Source organism: Aquila chrysaetos, chromosome 20 (assembly GCF_900496995.4).
Source record: "Aquila chrysaetos chrysaetos chromosome 20, bAquChr1.4, whole genome shotgun sequence".
In the NCBI taxonomy this organism is placed as follows: domain Eukaryota; kingdom Metazoa; phylum Chordata; class Aves; order Accipitriformes; family Accipitridae; genus Aquila; species Aquila chrysaetos.
In genome coordinates, this window is record NC_044023.1 from 4,560,463 (window position 1) to 4,583,394 (window position 22,932).

The 22,932-nt window shown below is 34.1% G+C and overlaps 2 protein-coding genes across 5 annotated transcripts in view; one reads left to right on the plus strand and one right to left on the minus strand.

Moving 5' to 3' along the window:
* Positions 1-22,932, plus strand: part of LOC115333254 (centromere protein P) — a 166,212-nt gene that overhangs the window by 98,760 nt on the left and 44,520 nt on the right. The window lies entirely within an intron of this gene.
* Positions 252-22,358, minus strand: ECM2 (extracellular matrix protein 2). Of its 2 annotated transcripts, none has more exons than XM_029995918.2 (11): positions 22,297-22,358; positions 21,351-21,430; positions 17,594-17,913; positions 12,362-12,550; positions 10,549-11,025; positions 10,111-10,226; positions 8,326-8,461; positions 6,859-7,016; positions 5,017-5,156; positions 3,542-3,868; positions 252-2,764 (listed from the first exon to the last, which is right to left on the minus strand). In XM_029995918.2, the coding sequence occupies exons 3-11, from the start codon at positions 17,886-17,888 to the stop codon at positions 2,560-2,562; spliced, it is 2,043 nt and encodes a 680-aa protein (XP_029851778.1). In that variant the 5' UTR covers positions 17,889-17,913; positions 21,351-21,430; positions 22,297-22,358; the 3' UTR covers positions 252-2,559. The 2 variants fall into 2 exon arrangements, with proteins under 2 accessions (XP_029851778.1, XP_029851776.1); XM_029995916.2 differs by having other exon boundaries at positions 22,180-22,320.

A 22,932-nucleotide genomic window follows, 5' to 3' on the forward strand; every position in this document is an offset into this window, starting at 1 on the left:
TGATACTCATTTTATTAAATGACCAAAGGAAAAATCTTAGACAAATTACTTGCATAAAATTCAATTCTATGATGTCTTAAAAGTGAAAAAGCACATATTGGAGAAAAAAATATGTTAATGGTAGCAATAAATCTTCAATCATCTGTATTTTAACAGTGTTATCCAGTGGAGATTTTCTAGTGAGTCTTATAAGTCTGAATGTTTTGATAAGAAAAGTATTCTATTTGAATGAAAATACTTGCAACAATATATGGTGTTTTGCTTAGATTTATTATAAGAATGCATAAAATGGTGTAATACAGCAGCTTGTTTACCTAGAAATCCCTCCTTGGGTCAATCTGTGTATTCAAAATGCTTAGTAAAGCTTCTGAAAGCACTGCTTAGCAGTGTTGCAAAGTAAATCTGAAGTTATTTAGCAATAGACTGAAAGTATTCATTTTAATAATTTAGGTTTTTTAGTCTCTCAAAGTAGTAGTTTGGGAACTTAATGGTGTTTTGCAAAGACAAAGGAATATTAGCCAAAGTGAAAGGAAAGAAGGAATCAAATGTTGAAAGTGCACAAGCAATGAAATCAAACCACCTAAAACAGAACACTGTATGTAAAAATTCAGCCTGTTGATTTCACCATGCTTTACCAAACTTAGCAAATCACTAAGGTATGACTTCTGACCATACTTTACCAAACAAAATATCCAAAGCAATCTTTTTACAGAAATCCACATATCTTAGGATTGTTTCTTACAAGAAACGCAGTAGGTTTCAATGCACTGCAGATGAAGTACCTTGCAGGTAATAGTTTATTTGAGTAAGAGAGAACTTTGAGATAGAACAATGTGATCTTGTTTTTGTCATGATTGTATAGCTTCAGAGAAAATAAAACTCAGGTGTTCATATATGCTGTCTATAATATGTTAAAAAAAGTGTTTGGAGATCCTTCACTGTTAAATGTTGTGTGAACAGTATGCTTATGCTGATTATATGACATGTCTGTTGGCAGTAGATTGGGATGTGTGGGAAATGCATAGTGAAACCTCTACTTCCAGAGTGAGGGCAATAAAATTACAGTTCAGTAGTTAATATATGTCCTTAGAAGTTTTATGATGTGCAGTTGCTTACAGCTTTTATATGCCTTCAGAAAAGTCAATCCCTGTATTAAACCATTTCATCCTTTGTTCCGATCCATTCTGAAGAAGAAATTATTAGACAGCATACCTATAGTACTGAAGAAAGCAGAGTACTATTTATTTTTTTTTTTAAATGCCTCACAGAATAGCCCAGGATAAAGTAGAAAGTAATTGCGTGAAGAATAATGACTTGCCAGTCATCTGTAACCATTTCCTGCCACCAGCCTACTCTTATAAGAAAGGATTGTAGAATTCAAGAAATATGAAAGGTGTTAGAATTACTTTGAATTTTTATTGAAATTGTTCTTTAAAATAAAAATATTAACTACTTCTTATCAAATTTTGGGCCACTTTCTCTAAAGAATATAATGTTAAAATCCAGGGTGGAATATTAAAAATGCTTCTTTTCTTTGAACTCAGACATTAAAAAGAAACTTCAAGAGACTGAATTCCTTTCTAGGGAAAGAGAGATATATTTGTAAACACTTACTGTTATATACCTAAGCAGACATTCGTATCAGATGTATTACTGAAAATGCTTTATCCACATTGTCTCTGAAGTGGTGATTTATGACTATCTAGAAGCTTTCAAATAACTACTAATAACCACTAACCCAATATTTAAAAGTTTTGTGAAAGTCTGATTTGTCCCCTAAATGGGCAACATGATCCTGATCCTCTACAGTATAAAAATCTAGCAAACTAACTATTCATTGTACAAATGAATGGGATCTACCACTCTCTGAGTTTAAAAAAAAAAAAAAAACAAAAAAAAACCACTTTGTTTCAAAAAAAAAACCCCATCCACATAGAAATTAATTGCTAATTCCTCGAGCTCATCAGAATCTGTGTTTGAATACAGGAAGTTTTCAGGGTCATCTAAAACAAACAATTTAACATTTTTGTTCTTGACATTTCAGTTAGAAGAGAATTTATCACTGCAAAATGTTTGGTAGAAAATCCAGTACCACATATATCTTAAGAAATTTGATTCTTGCACTGCTAGAATGTTCATAGCTGAAGGACTTTTGTTTGTATCATTTTTAAAGCTGATGGTACCATTTAAAATGTTTTAAATTCAGTTAATCAAATAAGCCAGGACCAAGTTGAGGGTTTAGTTATATTCTTTTCTAAAATCTGATCTTATGGAGGTGTATCTGGGGGCACAGCTTGATCTATTGTGTTTAAGTAGAACTTCTGTCAATAGAAATAAAAATTTATGACATAATCTTGAGCTTCTATTTTTACAATTAATGTTTTTATAGTGAAATGATATTAAGAAATACACTACTACCTTACTTCAGTATATAATATACTGTATCTTATTTAGAGTAGTAAGAAGGGTTTAAATCAGAAATAAGCAGACCTGTTAGTAGCAGAAAATAAATAAAGCTGTGTTTCTAGAGATAGGGGTTGCAATGCAAAAGTTGGGTGTTTATTTGATGATCTGTGGTTTAAGAACAACACTGCAATAGGATCTTATGCATGAAAATGCATGTGGTGATAGCTGTCTTGTATTGATATAGTTGTTTTCAAGATGAACATGCTCCAGGCGTGACTCTTCATTCTCCTCTTCACTGTTCTCATGAACATCATCATCATTGATATGAGTCCTGCAGATGCGTTCTGGAGGGACCGTCCTGTGACATTGTGGAAGGAATTATATTTTAATTATTCAAGATAACTCATAACTTCATAATTTATTTTAGAGATGCTGTTTATGTAGGGATTTGAAAATGTTAACTTAATCAGTACATTAAATTTTCCCAATAATATATTTATTGAGGACTTTTGCAAGTCATTCTTTTTAAAATTCTCTCCTTGCATTGTTTTCTCATTTATATCATATACTTAGTTTTCCTGAGGAAAGTATTGCCACGTGTTGCTGAATGAAAACTTTCTGTATAACACATGTAGTAAGAGATCCTCTGTCAATCATTACTTTGCTTTCTAAACCATACAGGGGAACCAGAGAGCATGCCTAACTTCACGAATGGTGCTGGCTGAAACCTGCTGAAAGGCGGCTTTCAGTGGCCATCAGCAGCTGATGACTCCATCCAGTTATTTTGTAACCAGTTTGCAGGCTGGTCCAAGAGCAGAAAAAGCTGGTACTTTGCTGTGCCTACCAAATCGCAGCTGCCCCAGCAGACGTGTGGTCCAAGCAGTATTACAGATTAATTTCCTGGAAGGAACTGGTGCTCAGCATCTTTGTGAACATTTTCAAGAACTATGAGGAAGGGTGAAATCTCACTTTTCTGTTATCATATGCAGAAATGCTGCAGTAGAAAACTCAGGATTTAGCTCCTCCTTCAGAATTTTTAAAAAAAGATTTACTTAAAAGTAAAAAGTTCTGCTTTAAGCATGTCTTGTGACATTTATTTTAATGCCATTAATGTAACAAACAACTTGGAAATTACCTTATTTTATTATTGTTCAGTCTTAAAAAACGTAATTTTCTCATTTCATCAATTCCAAACGGTACAGACTTTAATTCATTGTGATCCAAAAACAACTCTCTCAGAGAGTGATATGCTCCAAAAAACGATACTGGATCTATTCCATCATCAGTAAGTTTGTTAAAGGACAGGTAGAGATACTCCAGCCCTGGCTTCATGTGACCAAAGACATATCCTGGAATTCTTTCAATCTGATTTCCTATAAGTATCAGATGTAGTAAAGATTTTGGCAGGTAGGAGGGAACATGATATAACTTATTATACGAGAGATCAATTGACTCCAAGTTCCTGCATTAAAGGAGAAAAAAAAAAGGGGGATGAAAACATAGCTTACTGCATTGTTAATGCTACATTCTGTACAAAATAGTGCTTAACATGATTACAAGGAAACTAAATTTCGAAGGGAAATTTATTTCTGTTAATGGAACTGAATGCATTTTATGGAACATGGTCATGAGTAATTACTCTGGGAATAGAAAGAATTGAAGTCATTAATTATCATTCAAGCACAATGATTCTGTTGATGGTAAGAAATCTACAGTAATGAGTACAGAGAGAATGTTGAATAGGGGAAACCCAAGGGACTAATTTGTGATTGATAAGCATTGCTGAATTGCAATGAGTTACACTGGAAAACACATAATAAGCTTGGGACTTTAGTGGTTATCCCATTGACATGGATTTTTAAATTTTGTTCTAAAGCCCATGAATTATTTTGTGAATGGCTCCTTTAGAATCATTCCAATGTGCTTCACTCCCAGAGAGGAGAGAAGCTGTTAGTACAGTGTGGTGGTTTTCAGATTAAGCAGTTTATAAATCAGGAAATCAACTTGGTAGGACTGCTGCTGATATGTTATGGCAAGGTACGTTATGTAGCTTAGCAAATAATTTACCAGAAGAATCAAAAGTAATATCGTCTTTTGCTTCTTTCATTCTCATTGCTTCCTCTGCTTATATTCTACTTTCACACAATGCAGCTGCACAGTCTTCCCTTCATCTTATTTACTTTTATAATTTTTAATCCAATTTGAAATAAGGCTATGACAATATGAAATTATTTTTAAATTACCTTTGAGATAATTATATATTAATACCACATTATTGTATGATTTTATAGACTATTATTGATAATTAATCTTCATTTTTTTAATTGCATGGTCAGAAAAAATATTGAGACTTCTATGTTAAAATGGTACAGATTTGAGGCATAAGATCTTTTTATTTGAAAGCCAATTCTGAATACTTCCTAGATTATACAATTTAAGCAAGGGAAATTAAGACAAAATTAAGACAAATTAGCTAAGGAAAACAAGTAAATCTAAAGATAACTACAATTTCAAGTTAAACATAATGAAGTGCAAATATTTATTTCATTATCTGACTCACTAATAATGAAGAAAAATAAAATAATTATATTTTAAATTATTCCTACTTACTCTTGGTTTATCCAAGCCAAAGGTGCTATTCTGTGCTCTTCTAATTTGTTATGCTTTAGCACAATGACATTTATGTTTCTTGTATGGTTAAAGCAAATTTCTGACACTTCTTCAATTTGATTATTTTCAAGGTATAACTCCTGTAAGTGCATTTGGAAAGAAAATTTGTGAAAGCAAAATATGCTATTCTTTCCCATTGCAATTCAAAATGTAGCTATTACCTATTCTCCGTATTACCTGATATATCTGTTAATTTCTGAATCTGAATCAGAGTAATTTTGTATCTGTTGTGTGACTTTCAGAAACACAATTTTTCAAAGCAATTGTTTTGTTTTCTAATTTGTGAGAATACAGATTGCTTTGAAAGATTAAATAGAAGCAGAATTGTATCTTTTTTCTTGTCTGAAAGTTGTACAGTGTAAAAGTATATAATGTGAGAGTGATGAGATTGACAAGAATTTGTTAATTTTTTTGTGTCTTGGAAAGCTATTAGTGAGAAAAATATTAAGAGTCTTGCTTTCTTAATATTTTTTCTGGGCACTCGTGAGCTCTGAAACTTTCAAATTTGTACGAATATAAAATGTTAATGTTTTACAAAACTTCATGTTGTGAGTCTGCAACATGTCATAACTGCATGTTTTACATAGATTAAGTTCCTGATAATGGCTTGTAATATAGGATAAATATGATGTGAAATAAAAATGGAGCAATGACTGAAATATATGTAGGACCCAAAATAGAATTTAGGGCCTGCAGAGGAAGGCTTTGGGAAAATAGAAAAGCAACTTTGTAGCCGGAAAATCATTGTTTGTGAATTTATTAGGTGTTGGTTTAAAATTGAGTGTTCCCAAAGCATATAAAATGTAGAAAAACTTGCCAGGTGTTCACTGTTTCATTAAGGAGGGATGAAGTGGAAAAAAGAAAAAAATGTAACATATGAGTGAATGTGTAGTGGAGAACATTAAGCTGAAGTAAAGTTGCAGGCAGTAGCTGCAGAAGAAGCTAATGTTCTAGAAGAGATATTGTTGGGTTTGCTCGATTTGGTTTTCTTTTTTTTTTTCTCCTTGCATTTCAGATCATGGAAGATCCTAAGGATAAAAGGAAATAAATACAAGGACACTGAAATGAGAAAGGGCAAAAGGAAAGATAGAATGAAGAGAGATGGTGAAATTAACAGGTAGCAAGAATTAACTTTGAAATAAAGACTGAGGTAAGCAGAGAATGAAACTAGACAGAGATTCAAATGGAGGAAGAAAATACCTTCCAGATAGCATCCCTCATTTGGAACACCAGGGAAATTGAGATTTAGACCAGCCAAAAAATGAAGAGGGTGGTTAGATATAAGCATCTCGCTTTCAGACTAGACAATCTTGGTTCCTTTAGTCTTTCCTTGTAAAACAGGTTTTCTAGATCTCTTATTATTTTTGTTGCCATCTTGTGAACTTTACTCTGTGTGGTAACTCAAAGTGCACACGTATTTGCACTAAGACATTATCTGTATTAGGAGTGTTATGTGAATGATGTGTAACTGAACAGACAGAAGTTGCAGGCTATACTATTTTGTGAGACAGTACTAGATAAATTCAGACTTAAAAGATACCTTTTGGGATGGAGTTGGTATATAAGTAAACTTCTAGAAATAATGATTAAGGAATAAAAAGTATTAATATATCTGGAAACAAATTTATAAAATTTAAATTTAACTGTACCTTATGATAGTAATGCAGTAAGTAAAAAAAAAAAAAAAGTCTGTTAAAATGTCTGGAAAGTGAAGGTTTCTTGTTTGGGGTTGTGGTTTTGGGGGGGGGGGGGGTTGCCTTTTGGGTTTTTTTTGTTTTTTACCTCAAGAGTGGCAGGAAGACCTTGTGGGATAATTCTAAATTTATTTCTTCCCAGTCGCAAATAAGAGAGACTTTTCAAAGGATAAAAGGCCAAAGGACTGACATTTGCTTCACTGAGTTTATTTCCTTCTAATTCCAGGGTGACCAAGTTCTTTAAATCTGGGAGAAAAAGTTGGAATTTCTGTTAGTTAATGCCATCTCAGATCTTGTTAAAATGCATGTTTAAAATTTAACCATCTTAAGCATTACTCAGATCAGTTCACAGCAATGAAGATATAGTGAAAGGATTTTCATTTATTATCTCGTAATCATACAATTATATTGTTTATTAGTTTGTAGAATTTTAGAGATTGACTAGAGCTTTCTCTCCCACTTAGAAGGGAAAAGAAGGCAGCTGTAAGGCTTGTGGATAGTGCTACCATTTAGGCCTTATTACTTCATGGTTACGTGCAGATGATTTTTGGAATACTATGTGGGTGCTGACCTTTGTGCAGTTGCTGAATGATATCCATGGGTCTTCAGTCACTTACGTATTAATGGGTTTGTTACTCTTTCTTCGGGCTCATATCTTCCCGCTCCCTGCTTTATTCATTTCATTTTACTCCTTTCAACCACCTACTGTCCTGTGTTGAGAACCCTTAATGGATTATACTGTTCTTCCTCAGCCATCCAAATGCAGGTCACAGAAGAAGCCAGTGTTGATCAATGTATGTAAGCAGGAAATACTGCTTCATAATAATAAGTTCCTCATTCACAAATAATCTAAGTAACTTTTTTTTTACAGAAGCTTTTTATAGCTCCTTTTAACAGTGCAGTTTGATTTTAAACTAAAAGGCTCTTGCAGCCCTTGGCCTAAGTTTTCTTTGTCTTAGCTCAAGCATTTATATTGCGCCATAGTGAGCTGTATCACTAAACTGATCCAGTTTAAATGGGGAGCCTTTTGGCAGGAGAGGAAAGGGAGCAAAAAAAGTATATTATAACATTGATGGTACCCCCTGTAATTTTTTTTTTTTATTATTTTTATTTTTTTTTTTTTGTATCAGCCCACATTTTGCTTGGCTTAAAACTATCATGGTTAACTCCAATTCTATTCTGCCTTATTTTTCATGCACATCAAATTCTATTTGCTTTCATGCAATTTAAAAAATAATTAATATAGTTTCATCACACATAAAGCGATCAGGTTATGGGTCAGGAGAGTAGCTATCTTCAACATACTTCAAATCCATCTCTACTTAGTAACCTTAAATATAAGCTTCTTTGGGAGAGTAGCAGTTGCATAAGAAGGGAAAATGTAATTTTAAAAATCTTTGTCATGCAAATCTTTCAGCTTTTGTTACCTTTTGAAAACATGGCACTTAAGCTAGCAGTCATTTTTCTGGTTATATCCAGATGCATTTGGTTGAACATCCTTCTTTTCAAATTTATTTTAATCTTTTCATATGATCAATATTAGTTTTCTAAATACCTTGTAAGCCATCTTCATCAATGGCATGAAGGTGGTTGTCATTTATTTTTATTTCTTCCAAAGATGATGGCAATTCAGAGGGAATATGTACCAGCATATTTCCATCCAAATACAAACGTTTTAGCTTTTTCAGGATCTTAATCATAGGGATGAAGAAGAGAACTTAGATTATCAAGGTGTAAAATATATGGTTAAACATATAGTGTAATCATAGTTAATGTTTTCTTAAACACATGTTTTTTTGAAGATTTTCAGGAGCAGTGCACTAGTATCCAGTGTTTTGAATAAAAAAAATTTTTTTCTTCTGTCAGTCTAATTAATTGGTTTCTTTATGCTAAATATTAACAAAGGTGCCAGTTAATGTAATGTGCAACTGGAAGAGCTTGATTGAGCACATCAACTCTTCACACAGCCGTCCTGCAGCTATCCAGTCATAACTATTTGTATTACTGCTACTGTCTTTGAGTCATGTAGGTATTACCTTACTACATTATTGCAGTATCTAGGAGTTCAAAGTACATACATTTATAGATTATGTGTTTATACTCTTCATTTGTGAGCAAATTGATGGTTTTCTGTAGGTCAGCAAATTTACTTTACTCACGCATAATGACAGCAACTTTTTCAGTGACCTAGGATTTTTGTGACTTCAGCCAGCTTAAAAAATTGGTATGAAAAATTACCACAGCTTAGTTTTGATAAATGCATATCAGTAATCATGCAGTAGTGAGCATTTCTTAAAAAGGTGGAGTTGTTTTAGCAGTGGATCCACTGAAGCCTGCTTTCTTCCAGTTTTGTCTTAACTGCCTGGTGTGATACAAGCCTCACTAAAATTTTTTGCATGATTGAGACACCTTCCTGGTCTGTCTTTTCCATCCACTTTGATTTTATAGGAGTTGTAGGAACTGAAGTCCTTTGAAGTCAGCCACAGCTGTGCATGTTATCTGGAGGGAGGTGGTATACAGAAAGTCCTGCAAGAAGACTGACTGCATATGGCAGGAAACAAAATTAAAAACATACTGTGATAATTCAATTTGTTGTTCATATGCTTTTTGTGTTCATCTTGCCTCAAAAAGCAAGGCCCTGATGCTTTACTTCTATACTTGAACTACTACCTGTATGTTCTTGCTTGCATGAGAAATTATTATGGGACTATTCTGCCTTCAGTTGAGGTATATGTAGATGCACTTGAATAGCCTGTTACCGTGTAAACTCCCCTTGCAAGAAAAAGACTGAATGTAGAAAGATTCTTGGACTATTTTATGAGAAAGCTGTTCTTTTAGTAAGCAGCTATGCTTGAAAGTTTCTCATTAAAGATAGTCAACAATAAGAATACAGCTGATTACATGAACTGCTATTGAGTGGATTTTTATAGCAAGACCTGGCATAGGCAGATCTTTTGGGGAATTCAAGAGCATAAGCTTTACAGAGCTAATGTAGTGAGTAAGATGATACATAATTTACAAATATTGAGCCTGAGTATCCCAGGTGTTGTTAATGGAATATGAGCCCTTCAATTCTGAAATCTCTCAACTGCAACTGGTAAAATATGAGAAAATTGTCTCTCTTATTGTTTAACATTTAATTCTTGGTGAATGTCTTTCAAAAATCTCTAGATTATGACAAGAGCTTTCTTGAAATAGCCAAGTTTAACTGTATTGTAATTACAGAATGGTTACTCATACGAAGTGCAAACTGTTTTAGATCCATAGACTGAAAAGCAGGAAAATGTTTCCTTTAAGCAAGAATTAATCATAGGATAGTAGAAAAGTTAGGCTTTCTTACTTTGAATGCTTGTGGACCTATGCCAGGAGAGGTAATATTATTTTTACTTAGATCAATCCATTCTAAATTAGGCATCCCGTTGAATGCTTCATCTGAGATAGTAGTGATACTATTTCCTAGGACAGAATTCAAGAAAATAGTTTGAGTTATGAATTACAGTATGCATCTGAGTTGTGTAGTATTGTACATGAAAAATATATTACAAAAATAGTTCTATTATGTACAATAATTGTGTGTAGACATTCATATTAGTATTTAAACACTAGTAAGCAAATCTAGCATTTTTAATTCATTGGTTTAGAGGCTTAGATGTAAAATTCATTCTAATACATTTTTATGACAAGGAACAACAAAGCATCAACACTACTGTTGACTGCATTTGAGAATGGATAATGTTACTTCATAGGAAAAATCATGCAAAGTAGACCCATTATTTACCTGTAAGGTCTAGACTTGTTACATCTGGATCTGAGACTGGTGGTATTTGTGTAAGTTTGGCATTAATACAGCTTATTGTAGTGTCCGAGGTAGAACATCCAGATGGCAATGGATGAGCTTCTATCGGTGGAACAGGAATTGGGGAATGAGATGGCATTCTGAAAGTACCATCATCTTCATCACTTTCATATTGTATTTCTTCTTCTGCAGCTTCCTTTCTTGTGATAGGCTTCTTTTCTCTGTGATAGGCTTTATACTTCTGTCGATTTTTTTTGCCTTTCCTTTTTCTTTTCTTTTCAACCTTTTTATGACCCTCTTTAAACTCTACCACTTCTGTTCTAAGCAGTTCATCTTTTTCAGTTTGAGTACGTGCTGATGACAATATATTGGTGTTGTCAAGGTCATTGGGTTCTGGAGAATCACCAGACAACTCAGTCACATCATCCAGTGAGATAATACTTGAATCCAAAGAGGAGGCTAACCAGAGGCAATGAGAACAACAACAACAACAACAAAGTTGTCTGATAAGAGGATATGAAACTAAAGTTTTAGTAAAGACTGTTCCCCTCGTATAGTAAAAATATGGTAACTATAGAAGAATAGTATCCCCCTTAGAATATTATTTGAAAGAATTAAAATATGGTCTTATATTGCTGCTTGACAGAAGAGACATACTTTGACTGAGAAATGATTGACCCAACGGTACAAAACAGTATGATTCAATGCAACTCCAGAAAAAAGGGGAAAAATTAATATAACCTTCCTTATCTTCCTTTTTGAACTAATACATTAGGGTTTTTGTGTTGATGGAGGTGTCTAAAGAGAAAAAGAATGTGTCTGGGAGTGGGAGGAAGGTAATTGAATAAAATACACAAAGGTTAAGACTTTTCTCCTGTGCAGGTGACTGTCAGATGTAGAGATGGCTGCAGGTGGGGAGCTCACCAGGGAAATGTGTTAATTACCAAAATGCAGTTTTTACTCGCATAACAGGGCAATTCAAATAAAAGGAGTTTAATTGTTTCAATCAACATGACTTCTACAGTTAATTTCTGTGATGTCTCTACTCAGTACATTTCTGTGTGTCACATATGTGCGCACACACAAGGCTAAGCAATATTTTACGATAAGAGGAGGTTAAGTTCAGTACTTTGCAGACTTAGGGTATTGGGAGTGGTGGAAGGAAAACACATTTCATTTTTATCTTCTCTATTCCTTTTCTTTTTAAACATACTGATTTTGTTTAAATTTTTATGAAGAAACAAGATTGTAGTTCTGTTGTTCCTCTTGTGAGTTGACTATCTTCTCTTGATTTATATCAAATAGCTGCATGTTTTTACACTCCTAAGAAAGATTTACCAGTCTGTAAACTGCATCATGTTTATTATGTATGTCTAATATATTAATAATGGCTAGTAGTTATTGATTGATCCTTTGGAAATGGAAGTGGGATATAAAATGTAACCAGATGTTCCTTCTTCATACATTTACCAAAATTTTGTAAAGGCAGGAGGGAAGAAACAGAAAGGGGAAAATAAAAAAAAGAAATATAATTATCTTTACTATTGCATACTTAACATCTTCTTTTCTTTAAATATTATATTAAACTCCTCTAACAGCCAGTGTACTCTAAGAAACTGAAGTCAACTTGAGTAGAAATTTTGAAGACCTGCTCTTATCATGTAGTTCAGAACTTGTTTTCTCTGTAAAAAGATAAGGTGTACCTTGTAATCCTTTATATCATTAAACATAGTGTTTATGTTAGGTTTTGCATGAGTTAGTTTTAAAATAGTAAAAATAATATGGTGTACTGTACCAGTATCAGAACAAACTGGGCAGCATTCTCCTGCAGGTATAATAGTTTTGGGACATTTCAGGGGGTGGCACATGGTTGTATCACATATCACTTCTCCTTTTGAACAGAGACAGGTAATGCAGGGCTTGGGAGACCAGACGGCTTTATCGTACATTATCATCCCATTAGCTGTGCAGTGCCCCTTCTTTCCTAAGAAAAGAAAATAGAAAATTGGAGTTAAATAGCTTAAACTGAAATAAAACCAATAGTGTTTATTTAAAACTTTGGCACGATGCATTACTATTTTGTTCTCATTTTGAAAATATGTAAAATATACCCTATTCTAAGTATCTTATCATTATTCCTTGTTTTTCATAGCTGTATTTTCTTCAGCTTATTAGTGATTTCCAATCTCTATTTGGTTCTTGGCCTCTCAGCTGTGAAGACAATCAAGGGGGAGGTACACAATTAATGTGTATGTAGCTGTTACCTGCTTACAGCTTCACAGGGAAAACTGAGTGCAGGTTCTCTGTCCCTCTAATTGTGTGCTCCCTCTGTTTCAGGCAGTTGTCATAATAGTTCATTTCCTAGCCAACTGGTGAAGACCCTTACCATCTTTGTCTTCTGGAAAAACTCTTGAATTATTCAAGTTCAGAGATATTCCTAAAATAGGAAAATTAAATCTAGATGGTGAGTTTCTGAGGGTCTTTTGCATGGCAGCTCCTCTTTCCTCTCCACCCTTAGAAATGGAAAGCAGAAATCACAGATCTCAATGAAAGCTGTACGTAGATACAGTTGAGAAAGAAACAAAAGTTTTCTTCATCACAAGGGAGTTAAAATAAATCATGCAGAGCTTGAAAATATTTTTTCCAGACCCTCTTCTGTTTCTCTCTTGTGTGCTAGACATCTTTTCTAATATCTTGGACACTAAATGAGAAAGTCTTGTTAAGGCTGTGCGGAACTGGGAGGGTAACAATATTCACTTCATCGTGACTGTTCATAGGCTTAATGGAAGTAAAGTCCATTCTGTAATGACTGGTAAGATGGCAAACATCTCCTCCTCCCTGTAACTTGCTTTATCTGAAAAATACTCTTTGCTAGGAAAGTAGCAAGCTTAAACAACTTGTGCTATTAAATACTTTGTCTCCAAAGTTTCTGGACATGTATCTACAAAAAAATTGAGATTTCCCCAGCGTACTAGTTGAAATTTTCAGAAAGAAACGTAGAAGATATTTATTTTGTAAGCTATACTCAGATATTCAGTAGACAAGTTGTTTGGAGAGCATAAAGACTTGGGAAAGAAACTATTCCAAGTCTCTCTTTCCTTCCAGTGATGGAGTCTACCTCAGCAAAGGTTTCCCTGAGCAGTTCTCATCCAGACACCAGGATAAACATTGCACTTTAGCATGATGCTTTTTTTTTTTTTGGTCTTTTCGAGAGAAGGAAAGCCAAGGTTGAGATTCTTCATCCCATGTAAATCTTTTCCTATTTTTGAGCGTACCTCTAAATCTGGTGAGAATCTCAACTCCGTACACACCTTCCTTTTCCTCTTTCTAATTATTGTAAGAATGCATTGCTGAAGTATTTGTTTCAAGTTGAAAACCCATTTCTAAGTTACTTTGTACTTTCCTGTGTATAAATAAAAAAAAGATTTTCCTCTTTTCCTATTTGGTTTGACTTCCTCCTTCAGATGAAGATTGTCTAATACAGTGGAAAAATCTTATCTCAACTGAATTTACATGCAAGAGACTTTTGTTTGTGACAGACAAATTGTCTTTGGAGGGATTGTTTGCAGGGTTTGTTTTCCCATACTCCGCCCGGGTCCATGCTTGGTTGTTCAGTTTTAAAGGGAAGAGTATTCAGGATAGTCTCTAAATATCCTGACGAGACCATTGTAAATATTTGGTTTGAAATGTCTCAGGAATTAATATTTGACTCAAAGTCAGGCATTCTGCAAAATCCTTTAAGGCAGTCCTACTCTCAGCTTCATAACAAAGGTATTCCTTTGCCCTTCTATTTAAAGACCAGTGGATATGAACCTATTTTCTAGAAGAAAAATTAGTGATCAGAATCATCCTGTTTGGATGCTCCTCTATATTCCTTACATTTTAAAAAATGCTCTTTTGATTTAAGTTACTCTCGCGATGGAAAGGGGGAGAATTTAATTTGTTGAACCGTTGCATCTTGTTTTTTCAGAGGTCCAGGATATGTATGCATCATTTCAGCTGCATAAAGTTGTGCTCTAATCAACTCAAACCACGTTAACTGGAGGAGATGAGTTAGCCCAGGCCAAATGTTAGTTGGCTGTAAGTCCCTTGTCATTCTACCCAGGTATCTGTAATGCAGCTGTTTGCTGGATGCTGACTTCTGGTTTTTATATGCTTGCCAGGAAGCCGCAATATTTCTTTTAAATAATCTCCAAAGGAAACACAAAAAGGACACTACACTTTCTCATGTTAAACAATAAAACGTCAGCTGTTCCAGAGGAACATATCTGGCTTGAGATGGAAATTCTTTGGTGCTTCCTTAAATTCTCTATTTTGTTTTAGCTACTAGACTGTATCTGAAGTTGGTGCAAATCCAAATCTTGTCTGAATAAGCATAAAGATATGGGTTATCAGGCCTTGCCCTCTGCAGACTTCTTTAACAAATTATCTTGTTTTCTGTGTGTGTGAGAGTTACTTAAAAAGACAGGACAAATGTGTGTGTGCAAAGGCAAAGAGGTATCCTTTCATTGCGTTGCAGAACTGCTATTTGGCAATTTGTTGGAATTCACATAACCCTTATGAGACAGAGTAAAGACTGCGTTGAGATGGTCCTTAAACTTCCTATCCACTGAATAACTTTAGTATGGGTATGAGCAGGGAGAAGTGAGGTTTAAGAGATATTAGAAATAGTGCAACAGTGTACATCCTATTCTGCACTGCTTAATGGGCAGACTGTGGTCTGTAAAGGACAAAACAACTGCAAATTACCTTATGTTGTGGTTTGATTTAATTGAAATGGTTCACATGATTTTTATATGGAGGAAGGAGATACATCTGGTTACTGTTAAACCACTATTTAACTGTTAATTTTCATCCTGCATATGTTATCTGTAAATTGTTTTTTAGGCTACTAAGAGCAAAGTAAGTAGCTAGGAGAATGAAAATTAAGTTTTGGATTGCATTTTCTTCTGTTCCGAAGCATGATTAATAATAGTGTTCTATTATTTAATAGGCTCTGTTTTTTCCAAATCTGACATTAACTTGAAAAAATTTTGAACTTTAAAAGCTAGACTAAAAAATACCTTGTGGTTGAAGTCTTTGGCAGATGAGCACAGGACTTTTAACCTTTGGAAATATGGTGTAAATTCAGCATGAAGTTCCAAATAAAATGAGTTCAGTGGTTTTAGCTCAGCTTTTGGATGCAAGTCCAGATAGAAAGAAACAAATGGGGTGGGAGGGGGGAAGAACCATGCATTATTTCAGCATGACTGATGGTCTCTGACAGAGAGACTGGAATATCTTACATGAAGTGTATGCTGTTTGTGTGGTATTTTCCTCTGTTTAATTTTAAAAATATTTTTAAATTAAAGGTTTGACATCAGTAGTACATATTATAAGAGTAACATTGTAGTACACACTAGAAATGCTACAATCAAGAGTTTTGCTAGTTTTCCCATTAAAACCCCTTACTTAAAAATATTTCATTTGAAATGGTTCAACCGTTCTGAAAGTAAGGACTCACAACAAATAGTAATTGTTAAGAAAATGTGACTAAAATATGTTTTGCCATTTATGTTGAGATCTATTAACCTAGTGTTCGTGTCTCGTGTGACACACTAAAAGGCTTAACTTTTTGCTTATAAAAATAGATTATTATCATTTTATGTAGAACAGTGGTAATCAGGGCATTCTTATTTTTTTCATGAAATTGCATATGATAATTTTACTCATTGTGTGATCTCTTGGTGCCGGAAGGGAAGTATCTCTGTCTCTATATTTATTAGCTATAGAGTTGATATGACCCTGTATTGGTTCTTCACAACATCCCAGTGTCTTTTCTTCAACCTTTGAACCTCTTTCTATGAAAAGAAATGAAGTGTTATAACTTCTCAGTAATTTTCAGTTGATTGATAACTGGGGTTTCAAACCTGAAAAATACTGATAGTAGTATTCAGAAGTTCTTATCTTCGGAATGGATGTCTGATTTTTAGACTCGTGAATCTTAATTTCCTGTTTTGTGAGTCGTAATTTCCCATTTGTGATGTTGAACATAAAATCACAACCATCCTAGAGCAAGAGTTCACTCTTCCTTTACTGCACTAAGGACCAAAGAGACACTTAACAACTATCAGTTCTCAATCCCTGTCTAGTCTTGTATTCTTTGAGGAGACTGTAGAAAAGCCTGTTACATTAGCAAAGCAGGTTTCAGTAAAGATCAATGAAATTACGCTTTTTGTTTGTTTGTTTCTTAAGACATCAAATCCTCTACCCTACATCTCCTTCAAAAACCATAAAATACATATTAGTGCAGCAATGTGAAAACCTCTAGATCATCAAAAAGACAAGTTTTAAATAAATCATACTATTGAAATTCTTTTAAATAATTCCGGGTTCTCGATATTGGTGGAGCATAAGAGTGATCTTGTGTTGAATGAGTGTTGTTTTTCTCTCTTAGCTTAGTTTTCCATCATAAGGGTCTTGTTTGTAATGTAGGTTTCAGATTGCAACTATTACTGTGTGTCATTAATTTATTTACAAAATAAAGAATTAAATATTGTGTGTAGACATAATCTGCTTTTCAAAAATACAACAACAAACAAAGAACTTAAATCTATTTTAAATAACACTGGTGTTATTGGTGTTAGGGCCTTAGTGAAATGCTAATTGGCTTAGATATATTGAGCAACAGATTCTTCAAAATGGCCTTCAAACTTGCCACACATCTGAAGTTATGAAAATATCCCAACAAAATTTGTATTACTTAAGATGAAATGAGAATGCAGAAAAATTGCCAAAAATATTACTGTTACCTGGCAAAGCAAGATTCTTTGTAAGGCTTAAGCATAGATAATTAAAAAGCTTCATATGCTAGCCACAAAATAATTATAAAAGGCAACAAAAGTAGGTTAGCAAAAAGGTAATTGAGTTTTATTTCAGTATGTGTTGCAGGCAGAGCTAAAATAAAGCTTTCATGAGTTTATATTTTTCATTTGAAATCAAGAGAAAAATCGTCCCACTCTCAGTAGTAGAGGGGCTTTATTCTTACCTGGTAAGACACTGTAACTAGATTCATGTCCACCCAAACCTATGAGAGAGTCAAATACACCCATAACACTGTCATCAATGTTAATAAGAGGTATGCTGGGTACTACAGCAACGGGAGCTGGAAGCTTCATCCTTGGCTGTCTTGGGGACCTGTGCCCTGCTGAGGAGCTCCTTCTCAATCCTCTGTAGCGCATTCTTCTCCTTTGCCTCCTGAGAAGTGCACTAGTTTCATTTTGAGAAAAATCAATGCACAGAGAGACAAGCAGGAAATAATAGACTAATGATGTAGCCTGCATGTTTTTGTGTGTCTTGGAAAGTATCCTGGAATGGGAAAAAAGAGGAAAATTAGATACCTAGACAGCTTTTAGAGTTATGTCAGTCATGGTGCACTGTTCAAAGCAGGTGGACCAATACATGACAGGTCAATATAACCAAGCTTCCTCTTGGAATGAAATTGCCCTATGGGAGCTAAAGTAAGCAATTTTAGTTTTGTGGTTTTCTGCCCTTACGGGCAATAGTCAAACTCAAATAGGTGCTAGCTTTGTATTCGGGGTTGCATTTGAAGAGGTTGTTTAGATTTGCAGTGCCACCAGGCATTTGTAGTTTAGTAATTGTTCCTGCTTCCAGCAAGGGAGTTTTTGAAAGCTGTAACGTGTTTCTTCACTTTTTTGATTGCTAATGTTTCTTCCAGCTGGTTGTAACTCCTGAACATGGCAATGGCAAAGTAACAGAAAAATGCCCAATTCATTTCTGATATGCCACCCCAAATGCTTTTGGTTTGTCATTTCTGTGCAAGGTATTTTTCAACAGAGATGAAAAGACATGCTGCTTTTGCTTCCGTTTCTAGCCATCCTCTTCTTTAACAGAATCTTTCTGGTTCTGCAGTAGAGGAGATCTTTTGGAATTTTGATCACAATAGCACTCTTTGTGACATCCCACATCTGCTTTTCTAGTGGAAGTTTTTATTAAGCATAGGTAGTCTAAAAAGGTTGATCTATAATGGGTTGTGTACTGCATTTACTTTCTAAGAAATTCAAAATGACTATATGTCTTGAGACTTCTTATGCTTCTGACAGAAAAATTGCATTTACTGTCACCAATAGGTGGCATTCCAAAACAGAGCAGTCAAGATTCAGGAGTATGCATAGAAAGCATATCCAGCAATGGCTATACCAGTGTTGAGCTAAGGCTATGCATGTCCAAAGTTATTAATGATTTGTAATAGATCTGCTGGCATAATTCTTTCACAAAGGAAATGCTTTTGTCCTGTGGTCTGTTTTAACTGAGATGGTAGAGTCTGAAGACACTAGGATTCTTGCGATGTTGAAAATTAGTGAAGAACTTGAGAGTAAGAGCACTTAGTCTTTGTGTCCAAGACAAGGCTTAGAGTATGTCCATGGTTTTTCTCTAAGGAAGTGTTGAGGGGATTAAAAACTGCTTTTTCTTGATTTTCATCAGACTGGCTTTATATGTAGTCTTTCACTTTGGAGTTAGTCTTATTATAGTTACTTGTATAAATACAGGATAGTATTGTTTCAGGAACGTGAACTGTGGTTTTGCCTGAATCAGATTTTTTTTAAAAAGTTTGTGCATCTTGGTATTTTCTGATTTATATAATAGGTCAAGTTTTTGGTACAAGTTGCCTAACTTTTCTTGAACATAAGGCGTGTGATTGATTGCATGTTTTGCATGCTTTCCACAGCACAATTCTCATAAATTTTATTCTCATGTTTTTAAGTGGGAAGTTGGCAGTAAATAAGCTTAAAACAGTATGCTTTTACTTCTTTCTGATATTGTCGTTTGTGTTCAACTATTTTAATTTTAAAATATTATAGCAAATATAGATATTAATTTGCAGAATTTTGTTAAGCTAAGATAATGCTTTTATTTCCTTATAAAGGGAATTTGAGATGCAAGTGTCTCACACAAATCCACATAATGTCTCATGTAATAGCAGGGTTTTCAAATTAATTCGGATTTCAGTTTATTGCTTTCTACCCATTAGAAATCAGTTGTTCCAAAATGCTATATAGACTTTGTACTGGCCTTTTATTTACAGAAATTACTGTTAGTTAACATATCAAATCGATGCAGAAGCTTGTACTCTGCATTGATGATGTCTGTTCTTTTTAAGAAAGTGCTTGTTTCTTAGTACCTCAGCTTGCAGGACAAATGACCTAATGTTTTTGGTTTCTGACTTACTTGCATGGTAATGACTGGCTATAAAATTACACAGTAAACTTCTGTTCTGCAAGTTTGAATGAAACACAAAAAGAGCCCTTAGGGAAAACTGAATATACAAAGAAAAGTCTTGAACATGTGTATTCATTCTGTTGAGTTAGTGACATCTTAATTATGGTCATACTTTTATAGTATACTCTATAATAACACCCTAGCTATGTAGTTACAATGCTGCTACGTTTCTGCTTTTTTAACATTTAACCATTTCTTCCTGTGACCAGAGGCATATGATGGCATGACTGAAATACTTTTCCATTCTCTATGCATGTATTTTTAAAAGTCAGGAATAACATAGGGTGAATTACATTACATTTACTGTATAAATGATGTCTCAGGGTTTTGCTGTTAACTTCAATATAGAAGTGAAACTTGTTTTCATAAAATACATTATAATTACAAATTTAAAAAAAAAACCAAACCAACAGAAAACAACCCCCCAATAATAGGTCTTTATAAAATAATCCTGTTCATATATGTGAGTTTATATGCTATATTTTCACACCAAGTTAACTTTTCAGTACCAAAAGCTTAATACTGCTACTTTCAACCAAATGGTGTTCCTTGCATGCAAAATACTGAGCTACATTTCTAAGTTTCATTCCTTGGCTTATAAAATAAGTGCTGTCTCACATTTTAAGGCCCAAATTGTGAATGTCATACAAGAAAAAGGCCTTAAATGCATTGGGCCTTTACTGCCCATGACTTGAATCCTCAGATTATCTATCAGGAATTTATATTTAGTATAGTGCCAGCGAACTTTTAATTTGGGGAAAATTCAACCTATTCAACTTCTATGACTTTCATACTAAATGATTTCATATCAAACTAAAATTGTAGGTAACTAATATAATGAAATTATTATATCTTTGTGTTGCCAGATACTCTCAACATGGCCGCATTGCTATACCTTTTTTAATTTTACACATAAATGTTTAGATCATGCATAGTATGTGTAAGCATCTTTTATTACCTTTACTTTTATCACATAATGTGTTCAGTAGTTTGTAGCTTTCAAAATGTTTATCTTCACTAAGTTCAGTATCTGTCATTTTGCTATTATATTAATGGAAATTAAAGTTAATTTTTAAAGTACTGACCCTTTAGAAATGCCAGAGTATCAGAATTTATTAAACAATCTATCTTTATCTATTCAGTCTAAATTCAAACATATTTCTAAGATGTCAAGGTTATTTCTCGTGATACACAGGGGTTAAAGCGATTTACAAAGATTTTTCACATACTCTTCTTTAAATTTATTGCATAGAAATGAGTTATTTAGCCATACCAGCAAAATTAATTGCACTTTCAGTTAGTTTAAGCGTGAAGTGCGTGGCAAACATTCATACCAAACAAAAAGCAGATCAACTGGTATTGCATATTTTATCTAGAAAAGCATTTATGTTCAGTATTGCTAAATATAGCTAGTATTATTTCATACATATTTGCAAAGTTAACATGTCGTTTAAGCCATTCAACACCATGCTTTAAGCAGTAATTTAAAATTTAAAACATTTTACCTTGTAATCTAACCTAACAGCAGATTCTGCTTGGTGTCATTTAGTCTCCAGTTGCAAATGAAACAAAATCACAGTGATATCTTTAAAACAAACAGAGAAACAGTAGGGATTGTTGAAACATGTTAGATGATTCCTTAGTTAAGTCTGAAATAGCTTCTTTCCCTGGGGACAAAGCGCTGTTCTGTTCTGTGTGCAGAGAATCAGCTAATACTGTTACTCGGAGAACTAAAAAAGCTCACTTAAGGAAAATGAAAAGCAGCACAATATGTTCGGTCCGTAGGCTGACAAGGCACAGCTGGAAATTCTCTTTCAGTACTGCAGTTGCATAAGGAACAGGAAAATGGAGTGTTTTCAAAAGATACAAAAAAATGTGTATTTTATTCAGTTCTGTTTTATGTATTTAGAAATTTAGTTTCCAGGTGGCGTGATTTTAATATAGATTTATTATTTTATAGGGATAATACATTTTTGGCAAACATAAACTTAATATAAAAACATTTATTAAAATTAGAACTTTTTTCTTCAATTCATATTTTCTTAATCCACTCCTGCCCTTGTAGCCTATAATCTATAAGCGGCAAACCTTTTTGTTGAAGTTTTAGCATGGAAAATTTTTCTTTTGTCCATTTACAGCAATGATTTCACCGTAAGTTGTAGCTTATGCATGGAAAATAAAATGACTGAAGCATTTTCCCTTCATTTTTTTGTGAGGCTAATTACATCCTGAAACATGATCCTGAAGCACAGCTATGCAGAAGCTGCAGTGAAGTTCGTAATCCAAATATGAGAACTGAGCGTGGGGGGGAGGGAGGGAATAATGGTACATTACCACAAGTCCTTTGTATGCCAGCAGAGCCTTTTCCTTCATCCCCAGATAGAGCTTCTGTAGAGTCTCAGTGTTTGATGAGATGGTGAGTCTGCTAAGCTTCAGAAATGACAAATTTACCTGGTAGATGGAGTCGTCTGAGTTCTTCTGAGATTAAAAATTTGTTGTTTGCTTGAATTCATACTCTGAGGAATGTTTAGACAGATAGTCATGGAATGGTATAACCATTGAGTTAACCATAATTGTTAGCCGGTATGTGGTGGAAAGATACTGGGAAAACACATTGTCTCTTAAAATAGTCATTCAGTTTCTACTGTGCTTTGCTTTGCAAAGTCAAAAGAAGAAATATTAAACTTTTGTAGTTTATCTGGAGCTGTTTAAAAAGAATGGAGATAGTTATACTTAACAAATGGAGCTAGCATCTGAAATGAGATGACATGGTTCAGTACCTGTGCTAAAAGCATTGATCTGTAAAGGCCAAGTTGAACAATAGGACAACAGTCCTTCTAGCAGAAGCGGGGAAAAGAATAGCAAAGTAGATAATCTTCTCATGGCTATGCATGTCAGGTAAATACTTTATGTATTTAAATGATGGTGTATTTATTAGAGACAAAAATGGCAGCGTTCACTTCATTAAATATTTAAATGTGGTTTCTTACGCTTTTGATCGCTGTCTCAGGATCATCTTCTGATAGCGTTCAGGCACCCATCTCCAGAAAGCCTGCCTAGCTGGGACACAAAATTGCCTGCTAGTAG

What these genes read in the sequence shown, in the direction of transcription:
- ECM2 (XM_029995918.2), bottom strand. Translation starts at nt 17,888, where the DNA reads ATGCAGGCTACATCATTAGTCTATTATTTCCTGCTTGTCTCTCTGTGC. An exon ending in CCCAGTTTGTTCTGATACTG is followed by an intron (nt 11,026 to 12,361) that starts GTACAGTACACC and finishes GCCTCTGGTTAG; the next exon opens with CCTCCTCTTTGGATTCAAGT. An exon ending in TTGGCTTGGATAAACCAAGA is followed by an intron (nt 3,869 to 5,016) that starts GTAAGTAGGAAT and finishes CCTTTAATGCAG; the next exon opens with GAACTTGGAGTCAATTGATC.